The sequence below is a fragment of the Garra rufa genome, chromosome 21 (genome assembly GCF_049309525.1).
Source record: "Garra rufa chromosome 21, GarRuf1.0, whole genome shotgun sequence".
Taxonomy (NCBI): Eukaryota; Metazoa; Chordata; class Actinopteri; order Cypriniformes; family Cyprinidae; genus Garra; species Garra rufa.
In genome coordinates, this window is record NC_133381.1 from 35,011,617 (window position 1) to 35,028,134 (window position 16,518).

General features: G+C 36.2%; 1 protein-coding gene across 1 annotated transcript in view; it reads left to right on the top strand.

Moving 5' to 3' along the window:
- The window catches only part of mboat2a (membrane bound O-acyltransferase domain containing 2a), an 80,471-nt gene that overhangs the window by 23,166 nt on the left and 40,787 nt on the right, over positions 1-16,518 (top strand). The window contains exon 2 of the mRNA XM_073826607.1: positions 16,026-16,171. Coding sequence (XP_073682708.1) covers positions 16,026-16,171 — 146 coding nt within the window. The remainder of the gene's footprint in view (positions 1-16,025; positions 16,172-16,518) is intronic.

Consider the following 16,518-nt stretch of genomic DNA (forward strand, 5'->3'; position numbering starts at 1 on the left):
AATATTGTCATATCCTAACTAAACAAATTGACCCTTATGACTGGTTTTGTGGTCCAGATGTCATCACCCCAATGTCGTCCAAGATGTTCATGTCTTTTTTTTTCTTCATTCGAAAAGAAATTCAGGTGTTTGAGGAAAGCATTCTAGGATTTTTCTCCATATAGTGGACTTCAATGGGGATCAACGTTTTGAAGGTACAAATAGCAGTTTCAATACAGCTTCAAAGGACTATACATGATTCCAGTCAGTTCAAAAAAGTAAATCTTGTCGTTGTCTCCAACTTCTGACATTTGCTATTTTATCTTTTTTTTGTAAAGGGCATTTGACTTTCTTTTCAAGTTTGCTTTGTAATCACACATGACTTTTCCAATGTGACTATGTAAAGCATCAAGTCAACCTAGTGGTTAATTTTGTGGTTAAAGGTATATCAATTGTTATTTTTCTTTTTAGAAAATGATAGTCCATTTCACAAGATTAGACCCTTACTCAACGTCTGGGATCGTATCGAGCCTTTTAAAGCTGCATTAAAACTGCAATGTGGACCTTTAACCTGCTTCAATCCCCATTGAAGTCCACTATATGGAGAAAAATCCTTTTTTTCTTAAGACATTATTTTCTTTTTTGAAGAAAGACATGAACATCTTGAATAAAAAGTGGGTGAGTAAATTATCAGGATTTTTCTGGAAGTAATCCTTCAAGTTCTTGCATATATGCGTCATAAATTTTAGATTGAAAATCTGTCTAGTCAAATTTATTATTGCGAGTTGTTTTATTTATCAATTAATTATCTAATTAGATAACTGCTTTATTGACATGATTACAAATGCAAAAAGGCTTATTGGTATTGATGATAATAAGCTGTTAAGTAATCTGTTATCACAAGTTCTATTTTGATGCATTCATGTCTTTTATCTTGTAATTATGGATGGCTTTGATTTACTTAATGTCTGTGTTTGTTGATGCAGATTATCATTGATGCACTGTGGATAAACTTTGACCTAAGGCCTGTCTGGAACAGTTTGCTCATTACCTATTTTTCTATTTATGATGCCTACTAAAAAATGACGCAACTGTGCTGGAGCTGCTCTCAAAGTCTCTGTAAGAAAGTGATAAAGTGCTTATATTCTAGCAGGCATCATTATAGGTTTGGGGATCCAGAAGCTCATTATGTTAAAGAGATATTTCACCCAAAAATGAAAATCACCCCATGATTTACTCAGCCTCAAACCATCCTAGGTGTATACGACTTGCTTCTTTCAGATGAATACAATTGGATTTATATTAAAAATGGCATGGCTCTTCCAAGTTTTATAATGGCAGTGAATGGATGTTGAGATCTTGAAGCCCAATAAAGTGCATAAATCCATCATAAAGTGAAAAGCAAAGCAATGCATATGAGTAAGAAAAACATCCATATTGAAAACTTTATAAACTCAAACCTCTAGAACTTGTTACTTGCTCCATAACTAGTCCCTGAAAATCCTATGAGGATGATGGGAGATTGAGAACTGTGTAAAATCATCCCGTGTAGAAATCTGTGTCAGACCCGTTACTGGCAGTCTCAAAAGAAGAGCATTCCACACACTGCTACAGGAGCTGTCAGAGGAGTTTAATGTCCCTCCTCAAAAGCCGATCTACCTCCCTTTGGCGAAGTTGCGCTTCATTGAGCAGTTGGTTGCTTGGATACCAAAATGTGAGGCCCAAGCGGAGCTGTGACATATAGTTGAATGGAACAAGTCTTGTTTACCCCCTGCTTTGTTAATGGAGCAGCTGCTGTATCATAAAACATTACATTTCAGACAGTTTTGCTGTAGGGTGTAGCATTTAATCAGTTAAAAAGTGTAGCTCAGCAAATAAAAGACATTTGTTTTAAAGTGTGGACATGCTGGGCTTCATGTCCTGGGGAGTTCCTTGCTATTTTTGTGATTAATCTTGTGAAAGGAATCAAAAAGACCAAGACTAATTGAATTTGTTTGGCCATTTTGCATTTTTGAATTATGTTTTTTTTCTCTCTCTGCAGGTTGTGTTTAATTCTGTTTACAAGCAGCTATTAGTTAGTTTCATAAAGTTACCAAAAAGTACCATAGCATTACAGTGTTTTTTGAATATACTGGTCCTTCTCAAAAAATTAGCATATTGTGATAAAGTTCATTATTTTCTGTAATGTACTGATAAACATTAGACTTTCATATATTTTAGATTCATTACAACACAGCTGAAATAGTTCAAGCCTTTTATTGTTTTAATATTGATGATTTTGGCATACAGCTCATGAAAACCCAAAATTCCTATCTCAAAAAATTAGCATATTTCATCCGACCAATAAAAGAAAAGTGTTTTTAATACAAAAAAAGTCAACCTTCAAATAATTATGTTCAGTTATGCACTCAATACTTGGTCGGGAATCCTTTTGCAGAAATGACTGCTTCAATGCGGCGTGGCATGGAGGCAATCAGCCTGTGGCACTGCTGAGGTGTTATGGAGGCCCAGGATGCTTCGATAGCGGCCTTAAGCTCATCCAGAGTGTTGGGTCTTGCGTCTCTCAACTTTCTCTTCACAATATCCCACAGATTCTCTATGGGGTTCAGGTCAGGAGAGTTGGCAGGCCAATTGAGCACAGTAATACCATGGTCAGTAAATCATTTACCAGTGGTTTTGGCACTGTGAGCAGGTGCCAGGTCGTGCTGAGAAATGAAATCTTCATCTCCATAAAGCTTTTCAGCAGATGGAAGCATGAAGTGCTCCAAAATCTCCTGATAGCTAGCTGCATTGACCCTGCCCTTGATAAAACACAGTGGACCAACACCAGCAGCTGACATGGCACCCCAGACCATCACTGACTGTGGGTACTTGACATTGGACTTCAGGCATTTTGGCATTTCCCTCTCCCCAGTCTTCCTCCAGACTCTGGCACCTTGATTTCCGAATGACATGCAAAATTTGCTTTCATCCGAAAAAAGTACTTTGGACCACTGAGCAACAGTCCAATGCTCCTTCTCTGTAGCCCAGGTCAGGCGCTTCTGCCGCTGTTTCTGGTTCAAAAGTGGCTTGACCTGGGGATGTTTCTACTCCAGACTCAGTCCACTGCTTCCGCAGGTCCCCCAAGGTCTGGAATCGGTCCTTCTCCACAATCTTCCTCAGGGTCCGGTCACCTCTTCTCGTTGTGCAGCGTTTTCTGCCACACTTTTTCCTTCCCACAGACTTCCCACTGAGGTGCCTTGATACAGCACTCTGGGAACAGCCTATTCGTTCAGAAATTTTTTTCTGTGTCTTACCCTCTTGCTTGAGGGTGTCAATGATGGCCTTCTGGACAGCAGTCAGGTCGGCAGTCTTACCAATGATTGCGGTTTTGAGTAATGAACCAGGCTGGGAGTTTTTAAAAGCCTCAGGAATCTTTTGCAGGTGTTTAGAGTTAATTAGTTGATTCAGATGATTAGGTTAATAGCTCGTTTAGAGAACCTTTTCATGATATGCTAATTTTTTGAAATAGGAATTTTGGGTTTTCATGAACTGTATGCCAAAATCATCAATATTAAAACAATAAAAGGCTTGAACTACTTCAGTTGTGTTGTAATGAATCTAAAATATATGAAAGTCTAATGTTTATCAGTACATTACAGAAAATAATGAACTTTATCACAATATGCAAATTTTTTGAGAAGGACCAGTACATACTATGGTAATTTCATGATAATTTCCTCATAATGTGCATGTGTATGTGTGCGTGTGTGTATTAGCAAAAATTAGCACATTAATGCAGGCCAATTTCTTTTTATTCAGTTTAACAGCGTTAAAGGATAACTATTGCCAAAATGCAACCTGGGCTGTTTTTTTTTACTGTAAACAAGACAAACTTATATCTAAAAGCATAATTACGACAAACAAGCCGTTTTTGAGATTGACCGTGATTTCGTTTTGTTGTCAATGGCCGGTGAATGGGAGTACTAAGGGCATAACTTTGAGCGCATCAAAATCGATATTTTTACAACACCAAGAAGGCTCGACACACCATGAAACTTTGCTCGAAGTATCGCCTGGGTCTCTACACATGAACTCGAGCATTGAGAACATTGTTTGTGTACACAGAGTTTACTAAAAAGAAAGTTTTTGAACAACTCACTTTCACTGTTTGAGTTTCTGCTCGCAGCCGTCTTGCCAGTCAAGAGGTGTCGATCTCCGAATGCGAGGATGGATAGCTCCTAAAGCATATTTCCATATAAATGCACGGCTAATTCGTTGTTTTGTCGCAAGTGAAAAACAATATTAACCTTCTAGTTGTAAAAAGAGCCTCATATAAGCCTAATATTTCATCTTATGGAGTACATTCATTCGCATTCGGAGATCGACACTCTTGACTGGCAAGACGGCTGCGAGCGGAAACTCAAACAGTGTAAGTGAGTTGTTCAAAAATTTTCTTTTTAGTAAACTCTGTGTACACAAACAATGTTCTCAATGCTCGAGTTCATGTGTAGAGCCCCAGGCGATACTTCGAGCAAAGTGTCATGGTGTGTCGAGCCTTCTTAGTGTTGTAAAAATATTGATTTTGATGCGCTCAAAGTTATGTCCTTAGTACTCCCATTCACCGGCCACTGACAACAAAACGAAATCACGGTCAATCTCAAAAACGGCTCGTTTGTCGTAATTATGCTTTTAGATATAAGTTTGTCTCGTTTACAGTAAAAAAACAGCCCAGGTTGCATTTTGTCAATAGTTATCCTTTAAAGAGCAGGTTTTTTTTTTTAAGTTTCCTAATATTGTGTAGAAGTCCCCTACAAGAGGATTTAAGGTCAGAAAACATTCAAAGAATATACATTTAGAATCATTTGTCAATGATTTCGAAACAGTTTGAACTGCTTTCAGAGTAATGTTTGTAAACCCCTCCCAACCAAAAGCCTACTCTGCTCTGATTGGTCAGCTGGCCAAGCCTGTTGCGATTGGCACAGAGAGGAGCACTTGCATTTACATTTAGACGTTTAGCAGACACTTTTATCTAAAGCGACTTACAAAAGAGGACAATAGAAGCAATCAAAATCAACAAAAGATAAAACAAGTCTCATTTAGCCTAACACAGTACACGTAGCAAGGGGTTTTTAATTTATATAATAAATAAAAAGAAAATAGACACACTTTCAACTTAACTTAAGTTTAGTGGCTGCCTTAAAATTTTAAGTTTAACCAACTTAAGTCAAATCAACTCAAGTCAGTTCAAGTTAAGTCAACTCATTTTTATTGTAATAAGTTAAAATGACTTGTAGTTTTAAGCTGATTTAACTTAAAATTTTAAGGCAGCTGCTGAACTTAGGTTTTTAAGTTGAATCTGGTGAAAACTTTTTACAGTGTAGAATAAAAAAAGAAAAAGCAAGCTAGTGTTAGAGGCCTAAAAATAGATAGACAGATAGAATACAACAAGAACAGAGATGCTGGTGTTAGTTTTTTTAGTTTTTTTTTTTTTAAGAACAGAATTAGAATAGAGGGGGCTATAGAGTAAGAAGGTCAAATAAAGATGGAAGAGATGTGTTTTTAGCCAACTGTTGAAAATGGCTAAGGACACAGCTGTTTGGATTGAGTTGGGCAGGTCATTCCACCAGGAGGGTACATTTAATATGAAAGTCCATGAAATGATTCCTCTTTGGGATGGCACAATAATGCGCCGTTCACTTGCAGAACTCAAGCTTCTAGAGGGCACATAAGTCTGAAGTAATAAATGTAGGTAAAGGGATGCAAATTGATGAACAGAGGTGTGATGTGCGTTCTTTTCGGCTCATTAAAAAATGATCTCGTAGCTGCATTCTGGATTAATTGTGAATGCTTGATAGAACTCTCTGGAAGACCTGCTAAAAGAGCATTGCAATAGTCTAGCTTGGGCAGAACAAAAGCTTGAACAATGAGTTTTTAATGGGGCACCCCTTCAAAACGCAATTGGGCTAATTTTGAGTAGCAATTAGGTGGGTTTTGTTGTGAAAACCTGGCAACCCTGATGCACCAATTTCAGATAAAACAATAATATAGTTTCTTATATCCAATGTAAAAGGTTCTACTCGTGTTTACCTTTTCCGTCATCTGAATAGTGCGGTGTTCTTTTTCTATGCATTTTACTGTAATCCTGAGCAGTGTTTTGTTTGAAGTTCAGAGCTCTAGTAAAAACAGAGGAGGAGTCAGTGTCTTGCTTTTCTTTCGTCTCTGCCAGGAATCTCTGCCAAGGCTCTTTGTCACCGTTAAAACTGACTGGCAGTGCCACAGATAGCTTAATTGCTCTAGGTTTAGTATGGCTTATTTCAATGATATTGATTACCATTTGAGTGCTTTGAAGTGATTGTGCATGTCTTCTTTTTTAACTGAAGAGCTCAAATGAGCGCCTAACCTTTCTTTTTTTATACTATCAGTAATATATTACATTCCCGTGAATTATAGAAGTGAACCTCTTTTTGCATTTTTCATCCACTTTGAGGACTCAAAGCTTGACTTTGACTAATCAAATCTGATACAAACTCACTTCTACAGATTTTTTACACACATTCCTGGTATATTTTAGGTTTACTTGTTTTAATACCAATATGGCTTGTTAACTAACTGCTATGTGAAATGGCGTATGATTAAACTTGGACGTATGTCTCTAGTGAGCCAAAAATGTGCTCACATTTGAGGCCTTGAGGGAACTGGAAGGCCATTTGTAGGAATGGCTCTGTTTCACCCATTGGAATTAGCTATTTTGAGCCTACCATTTTAGTTTTAGGGCAATCACATTAATCGTGAGTAGACTTTAGTCAGTCTATGGCTTATTTAATGACTCACAAACCAAAATGGGGCTGTTGTATTAAGTCTGAACTAGGTTTGACAGGATAATGCAACAGCCATTAAATGTTATCCGTTGAAATCTATAAAAGGTTGTCAAGCTTGTTTAGCTAAATGTTATAGGCTAACTGAATTGAACACCATTCAAAAGTGTCATAGCTTTACGTCTTCTCTTGAAACAGTAGCTGGTTTTAGATTTGTCAGAATGAAAACAATACCTGAAAAATCCAACTTTAACCAGCTTCTGCTGGTTCAAGCTGGTTTAAAGTGGTTAATCAATTATTGGGACCATTTTGGTGGTGTGTGGTTAGAGCTGGTAGAACAGGGAACTGGTTAAACAGGTTAACCAAGTTCAAAGCCATATTTTGACCTAGTTGACTAGCTCGACCACTCGAAACTGGCATGACTTTTTCCCCACTGAATTTAATGGATTGTTTCCTTTTAAGGTTTTTTCTTTCCTCTTTTCTACCACAGGACCTACATGCACCTGATGCTATTTTTAGCCTCAGAGTCTATACTTCGTGATTATTCATGACTAGTCAAGGATACTGACTGTAAACAAGACTTGCTGGTCAATTTTCCATTTTACTGACTAGAGACTGTTTATAAAAACACTACTCCTGTCACGTCTCCTCATCACTCTGTTTGTCATCCTTCTGTTTTGTAAATGATTGTTGGTGTTAGCTACAAGGTTACTGGGAGGTTTACAGTACACTGTATAAATACTGTCCATATTTCTAGGAGTATAGATAAGCTTATTAAAGATGCAGATGCAGAATAAAAAAAATTACTCACCCTTATGTCATCCAAGATGTTCATGTCTTTCTTTAATCGAAAAGAAAATTTGGTTTTGAGGAAAACATTCCAGGATTTTTCTCTATATAGTGGACTTCAATGGGTATCAAAGGGTTGAAGGTCCAAATTGCAGTTTCAAAGCAGCATCAAAGGGCTCTACACGATCCAAGCCGAGGAATAAGAGTCTTAACTAGTGAAACGATCAACCATTTTCTAAACAAAATACAAATTTATATACTTTTTAAACACAAATGCTCGTCTGGGATTGTGTGGAGTCTTTTGAAGCTTCATTGAAACTGGACCCCCTTCATCAAAAACCTTAATTTCTAATATAAACATTTAACATGACGTTAGCATGTGGTCTGTGGTATTTTGACAGAAATATTGAAGATTCATGTAGATTTTAGACCTTATTTGTACTATTATGCAGTTATAGTTTCCCTATTTTGTTATACAACTGTAATTAACCATGTAAATGGCTAACCAACCGTGTTTGTAGGCTTGTTTCAGGCCCAAGATGGTCTTCAAGCCTAGCCAGGATCCTACCAACTGGTATCTTCCCAACCATCTAAACAAGTTATCAACCTTTTTCACTTCAGTGCTTTCTTTTTCCAAGACAATATCTAAGCAGATATGATATGTACATAAATAAACTCAAAAATAGTGTTTTTATCATAATACGCCCCCATTTGGCTGTCAAGCACTGATCTTTGATTTTGGAAATTGGCACTGATGTGGGATTTTACATCAACATGAAGGCTTATTGTCACTGGTTTTTGAGTTGTGGACCAGTTTAAACCCTCATGTGTGTTTTTGTATACATTTCCTGTACCTATATTTTGCATGTTTGAAGACATTTCCTTAAGTACCCGACTCCTAATGGTGTCACTTTTAGAAACCCATGTTTGAACTTTAGCTAAATGTGATCTTAGTACTTGTCCTTCATGTTAGTCCACACTTCTCCTCAAATATAAAGGCTGCTTTACATTTTACTGAGATGTTTACACAGTGGCCAGGCTCTGTAATATTGACCCTTAATCATTCCCTGTTTCTCTTTCTTCCCAAATGTCCCTTTCCTCATATATTTCTCTCTCAGCTGAATGGCTGGAGGTGTCTGTGGAAACTAAGCCAGATGGCTGGCTGCAAAGAGAGATGGTTTAGAGCCACAGGGGGACAAAATCTGTCATCGCTGTCTCTGTCCTTACTGCTGAGAATCATACTGCTATTCAGACTGGTAATCAGAAGTGCTCTCAAAACAAGGGTTTTTCGAGATGTTTGTTGTGAAAAAACAATAATTTCATAGATCTGGCAGCTCAAACAAAGCATGCAAAAGATTGTTGATTGAACTATTCGTGTTGAAAATTTGTAATGAGGAAGAGTGATAATGGGGTAGTTAAAAAAATTAAAATTCTGTCGTTTACTCATGCTATTGTCATTTCAAACCTGACTCATTTTTCTTCTGTGGAAAAACGAGGCATATTTTTGATTTAGTGTTTTTTTCCCTTAGTTAAACAGTATCAATCATTCTCAAAACTGACCTGCTGATAAAATAATTTAAAAGCATTTAAGGTTTTTGTCAGAGTCCTTGTTATTCTTTCTTTTCACACTTATTTTCATTTTTACACCAGACACATACAGTTGAATCAAAAGTGTGTAAAATGGTAATTATTTTTACCCCAATAACAGGGATCATACAAAATGCATGTTATTTTTTTATTTAGTACTGACCTGAGTAAGATATTTAATATAAAAGACGTTTACATATAGTTCACAAGAGAAAATAAAAGTTGAATTTATAAAAATGACCCTGTTCAAAAGTTTAGATGCACTTGATTCTTAATACTATTGTTACCTGAATGATCCACGGCTGTTTTTTTTGTTTTGTTTTTTTGTTTAGTGATAGTTGTTTATGAGTCCCTTGTTTGTCCTGAACAGTTAAACTGCCCACTGTTCTTCAGAAAAATCCTCCAGGTCTCACAAATTGTTTTTTCAGCATCTTTGTGCATTTGAACCCTTTCCAACAATGACTGTATGATTTTGAGATCCATCTTTTTACAGTGAGGTTGCATTAAGAGCCGGGGGTGAAAACTTTTTTAATTTGAAGATCAGGGTAAATTTTACTTATTTTGTCTTCTGGGAAACATGTATCGTCCATAGCTTCTGATGGGCAGTACTAAATGGAAAAAAATATCATGTTATGGCAAAAAAGAAAAATGTACACATCTTCATTCTCTTTAAAGTTTACACCCCATGGCTCTTAATGCATCTTGTTTCCTTTTGAAGCATCAGTGAGTGTTTGGACTTTCTGTAATAGTTGCATAAGAGTCTCTCAGTTGTCCTCCGTGTGAAAAGATGGATCTCAAAATCATACAGTCATTGTTAGAAAGGGTTCAAATACACAAAAATGCGGGGAAACCAAAGAATTTGTGGGACCTAAAAGATTTTTCTAAAGAACAGCAGGCAGCAGAACTGTATAGGACAAACAAGGGACTCATGAACAACTATCACTAAAAAAACCCAGCAGGGGATCATTCAGGTAACAACACAGTATTAAGAATCAAGTGTATGAAAACTTTTGAACAGGGTCATTTTTATAAATTCAGCTATTATTTTCTCTTGTGGACTGTATGTCAACACATTTTATGTAAAATATCTTATTCAGGTCAGTACTAAATAAATAGTAACAATAACATGCATTTTGCATGATCCCACTTATTTTGGTAAAATAATTACCATTATGTAGATTCTGCAAGGTGCATGTAAACTTTTGACTTCAACTGTGTATTGGTTATCGGTCTACTCGATCTGTAATAATCTGTATTACTTTGACCCTGAAAAAAATACCAGTTGGCCTCTAATTAGCGGTCATTTGATGTCAATATATAGATTTTTCTACAAGTCTGTGTATTTAAGATGTCACCTCATGTAAATGTACATTATTTTAATTATATTTTTGAAAGGTACTGTTTTATTTCTTTATCAAACTCGTCAGTTAGCAAAAATGACTGACAGCAAAAATGCTGGTAATTTGCGTAGTTCAGGAAAGACTGTCCATGTTTGTATCACATAATCGAATGCTATAACTAAGCACTGACTTGTGTATGTTTCCATTGCCTGGTTGGTCAGACTTGAGAGACATTGTCCTCCAAGCGCTGCTATGTTTTTAAACCATTACAATTTTAGAGCATAGGTTATGTTTAATAAGGGTTTAATGTCCCAGATTAATTGAGTGTAATTCTGTGGTTCTTTTTAATGGCTCTAAAGCGACCACAGATGGCGGCCAATGTCAGGTCACTCGTGAAAGAGCTCTTAGAGATATAGACAATAGAGAAACGGCACAGGCAAATCATCTCCATAAATCTGGCTGACCGCAATTACTTACAGTTGTGCGTGTGTGTGCGACAGATTTATCCTGCCAATAACAATGCTTCCTGTGATGCAGAAAGCGTGGGGGATACAAAGAAGCAGCCAATGAGCTATTGTTTATGGCCCACTGTCGACCCGTTTATGCAGAACGGGAAACAATGGCTGCCTCTGTACAGTAACGTTAAGGAGATGCGTGAGGTTTCTTGTTGAGGCAGGACACGTTTTCAGCAGTCGATACGTCTCAGTCCGGGGAGATCCAAAATGAATGTGACAAGCACCTGAAGGGGACAGAGGAGATGAGACGTGTCTCCAGGGAATGACAGAAATAGACCAGCGAAAACAAACCAAAAGCCTTCTGATTGAAGTTTCAATAACATTCCCCAAGGTTTTATGCTAAACAGAAAGCTATTGTCATCTTTCCAGCACATTTACCGACATTTTAGAATAGTGATGGGCATTTTAGTCACTTTTTCTGACTTCAGTTGATGTCCATGATTTCTATCCCCTAATGTGTTGTTTTATTGTCATGTCTTGACTAGCTAATCAAAAGAGCTTTTCTTAACCACTGTGCCTATCTAGTAGACTAAGTTTCAGCTATTTATCTGATAATGCAAAAAAATAGTAATATTTATTTTAGCCATTTTTAGCTTCAGTGATACAATGATGATGAAGCTTACTGAAGGCTCACTGAAAACACAAAATATAGATCATCTTTTTGGTCTAGGTAGTATATAAAAATATGTAATTTAAAAGATTAAACTGTGTACTTACTAACAAAAGGCTAACTGAATACACAAAAAGGGAATTAAATGTATAATTGGACAATTTATTTTTAGCTTCAGTGATGTAATTTGCAATTTAAAAGACTAAGCTGTTAGCCTGCTAAATGGAGGCTACATCAAAACGCATGCATACAAAAGGAATTAAATATTTCATTTGCCTTTTTTTTTTTTTAGCTTTGGCAATATATTGCAGTCAATAACCAGCAACTGGTTTTAGCTGGCCTGGTTGGCCAGCTAAAACCAGACTGACCAGTTAAAGAAGTGGCCAAAACCCCTCTAAAAGCAGCTTAGGCTGGTTTTACCTGTTGCTAATTGTAAAAGCATAAGGGAAAGCTTTAATTTGACCATTTTTAGCTTTAGTGATATGTTACCTTGGACCACAAAACCAGTCATAAAGGTCAATTTAAAAAAGAAATAGCTTTATCATCTGAATCCGAGTAAATAAGCTTTCCATTGATGTGTGGTTAGTTAGGATAGGACACTATTTGGCTGAGATACAACTATTTGAAAATCTGCAATTTAAGGGTGCAAACAAATCTAAATATTGAGAAAATCGCCATTTAAAGTTGTCCAAATGAAGTTCTTAGCAATGCATATTACTAATAAAAAATTAAGTTTTGATATGTTTACGGTCAGAAATTTACAAAATGTCTTCATGGAACGTGATCTTTACTTAATATCCAAATGATTTTTGGCATAAAAACAATTTTTGGCTATTTCTACAAATATATCCATGCTACCTAAGATTGGTTTTTTGGTCCCGAGTCACATATAATGTTAAATGTATTATGAAATCGATCATTCCGGTCCTTGATTGTAATTGGCTAAGCTACGTCCAAAGCCATTGTAAAATACTCTATAAACACTATCTGTGGTGTCTTTTAAAAAAAGCAAAATTTTGCGTATAATAAGATAAATGCTAATGTACTGTATAGCTTTCTCCAGCAATTGTAGACTTCTTCGGGTGAATCTTACTGCAAGGTACTGGCAACAAAACAAGCAGCATATTCAATTACCAGTGTAAAAATGTAGTAAAAAATAAATCAATATGTGACCTTGGACCACAAAACCAGTCTTAAGTCGCTGGGGTATATTTGTAGCAATAGCCAAAAATACATGGTATGGGTCAAAATTTTAGATTTTTCTTTTATGCCAAAAATCATTAGGAAATTAAGTAAAGATCATTTTCAATGAAGATTTTTTTGTAAAATTCTTACTATAAATATATCAAAATGTAATTTTTGATTAGCAATGTGCATCGTTAAGAACTTAATTTGGACAACTTTAAAGGTGATTTTCTCTGTATTTAGATTTTTTTGCCTCATCAGATTCCAGATTTTCAAATAGATGTATCTCGAACAAATAATGTCCTATCCTAACAAACCATATATGAATAGAAAGCTTATTTATTGAGCTTTCATATGATGTATACATATCAGTTTTGTAAAATTTAACCTTATGACTGGTTTTGTGGTCCAGGGTCACATATATAAAATATAAAAGTCATGCTGTTTTCAAAGGACTTGAGGGCTCAGGTCCATCCTTATTTCAAGTAGAGTTGAGACAAGATGGGCTACACTTATTGTAATGGACATGCTTTGTCACTGTCAAGTAAAATCTAATGAGTGAACTAAACTAGAGTAAAATGAATGGGGAGAGAGATAAATAAAGCAGCGCGGAGTCGTGAAGGCGGAGTTATTTTAAGATGGTGACGGATTGTTGCTTTGTTGAGCTGAACCTCATTTGCATGGCAGCAGGCACATGAAGATGACCTCACTCTCGCTTTATCTCACACACACACTCAAGAGAGTCAGACAGAAGGCCACTGAGCAGCAGGGATAAATGTAATGTGTCTGTGTTTCTCCCCATCTTAGGATGTTAATGCAAATAGCATACCATACTCATGCTATTTTCATGGTATGTAAGTTTTGCACACTGTGGATATCTCTGTGTGCATGCAATACCTGTTTGACCATCTACATTCAGAAAATGTACAATAGTGTGTCCCACAATGCAGTGCACTTCAGTTGACCTTACATTTCGAGCGTAATAAATGGGCCTTACTAAAACAGGAGACAGTGTTTTTTTATATTTATATATACAGTTGAGGTCAAAAGTTTATGTACACCTTGTATAATCTCCAAAAATTTTTTTACCAAAATAAGAGGGATCATAGAAGATGCATGTTATTTTTTTTTTATTTAGTACTGATCTGAATATAATGTTTTACATAAAATATGTCTACGTATGTGTTTGAACCTTTTTTTTGTTTACTGATAGTTCATGAGTCCCTTGTTTGTCCTGAACAAAAAAAAAAATCCTTCAGGTCCCACAAATTATTTGGTTTTTCAGCATTTTTGTGTATTTTAACCCTTTCCAACAATGACTGTATGATTTTAGAAATCCATCTTTTCACACGGAGGACAACTGAGGGACTCATATGCAACTATTACAGAAAGTTCAAACACTCACTGATGCTCCAGAAGGAAATACAATGCATTAAGAGTCAGGGGGTGAAAACTTTTTAAATTTGAAGATCAGGGTAAATTTAACTTGTTTTGTCTTCTGGGAAACTTGTAAGTATCTTCTGTAACTTCTGAAGGGCAGTACTACATGAAAAGAATTATGGCATTTAGGCAAAATATGAAAAATGTAGCCTACATATCTTTACTTTGTTCAAAAGTTTTCACCCCTGACTCTTAATGTGTCATTTTTTTTCCTTCTAGAGCATCAGTGAGCGTTTGAACCTTCTGTAATAGTTGCATTTGAGTCCCTCAGTTGTCCTCGGTGTGAAAAGATGCATCTCAAAATCATACAGTAATTACTGGAAAGGGTTCAAAGACACAAAAATGCTGGAAAATCAAATAATTTTTGGGACCTGAAGGATTTTTCTAAAGAACAGCGGGCAGTTTAACTGTTCTAGACAAACAAGGGACTCATGAACAACTGTCACTAAACAAAAAACACAACTGGGGATCATTCAGGTAACAACACAGTATTAAGATTTTTGAACGGGGTCATTTTTATAAATGTAACTATTATTAATGAAAATTAATAATTTAACTGTCATCTATTAGCCTACTCACTTTTCAAGTCTTTCCAAAACCTGTTTGACTGTCTTTCCTGTGTGGAGCACAAAAGTAAATGATGACAAAATACAGAAAAAAATAAAGAAAACCATAAAGGTTTTCTTTTTTAGGCGACCTGTCCCTTTAAAACAGTTATTTTGCTCTTACAGTGGCATGTGAAATCTTACATAAGTAAAATGTTCTGGAAATTAAAAGAAGGCTGAGAGAGACTGTGATTCAACACAACAGCCTACTGTAGCATACTTTATCAGATTAGCCTCAAAAAGCACAGGAGACTGTAATGTTCAGGTCCAGACGTGACTTTGAAAAGTAAACATCGATGTCAAGTAAAATAAAATACTTTTCATGGGTTTGTGAGGGCAAGCTTTTCTTCTTATCACTTCGAATTTGTTTTGCAAGGCGGATGGGCGTTTAAAAATTTGATTAGTGTGTGTGTATTTGTCATCCATTATGATGCCCTACCTAAGTTTCGTGTCATAAAATACAAATGTGACCTTTAAATTTTTCTTTTATGCCAAAAATCATTAGCATAGGATGTTCCATGAAGATATTTTGTAAATTTCCTACCGTAAATATATCAAAACTTAATTTTCGATTAGTATAATGCACTGCTAAGAACTTCATTTGGACAACTTTAAAGGAGATTTTCTCAATATTTGGACCTCAGATTCCAGATTTTCAAATCTCAGCCAAATATTGTCCTATCCTAAAGACCATACATCATTGGAAAGCTTTTAGCTGTATAAAGCTCAATACCAAATAATTGACACTTATGACTGGTTTTGAGGTTAAGGGTCACAAATCTATACAAATTCCTGTAGCATCAGAAAATTCTTTGAAACCATTGATATCAATGAGAACGGTGTCTTGCAAAGGATGAGGGAAAATATGCAAGGGATTGCAAAAGTGCTGTAATATTGTGTATACAAATGTACACTCTATTTAATCAAAATACACAGCAACTTTTGAATGGCAGTCAATTTTTTCTTCTCATCCTCTGACTTCATCCTCTTCGCAAATGCATTTATTTTGTGTTAATATCAGCAGTTTACATTCAGTGTTAAAGCCTTAATCCAGAGACTTACATTTGAAGATTACGTGGAGATTAGTTTTGATTTTGAACCATTCTGATTTATTTGGTTGATAAGTTTTCTCTTTTCTCTTGATGAGTGTAAAACTAACCTCTTGTCTCTTTCATTAGGTGAACTTTGTGGTATGCCAGCTCTTCGCCCTGGTCACAGCCTTCTGGTTCAGACTCTACCTGCACCCAAGCAAGACAAGTCCCTTCATCCGGCATGTAGTCGCCACCCTGCTGGGCTTCTATTTGGCCCTCTTCTGCTTTGGCTGGTGAGTGTTTGTCTGCTTCATCCTTCATATATCTCAGGTCTTCCATATTGATCCATAGCAGGGTCATTGATAGCCGGTTAGCGAGCCATTCAATTTATAATGAGGCTGTGGAGTGCTGGCAGAAGACCAGATTGAGTCTCTTCAGCAGCTATGCTGTGTGCGGATGGAAATTGAGAGACGCTCTAATGGAGCACTTTGTAGGCTTCTTTATCGATACTTAGCTACTGCTTGTTAGTTGAAGTCGAATTAGAGTATAGCATAACAAAAAAGCTGCATTGAGATGCAAGCAAGTCGTTAGTTAATAGATAACCTGTTAAAAATTCTCAAGAAAATTCTGTCATTAATAA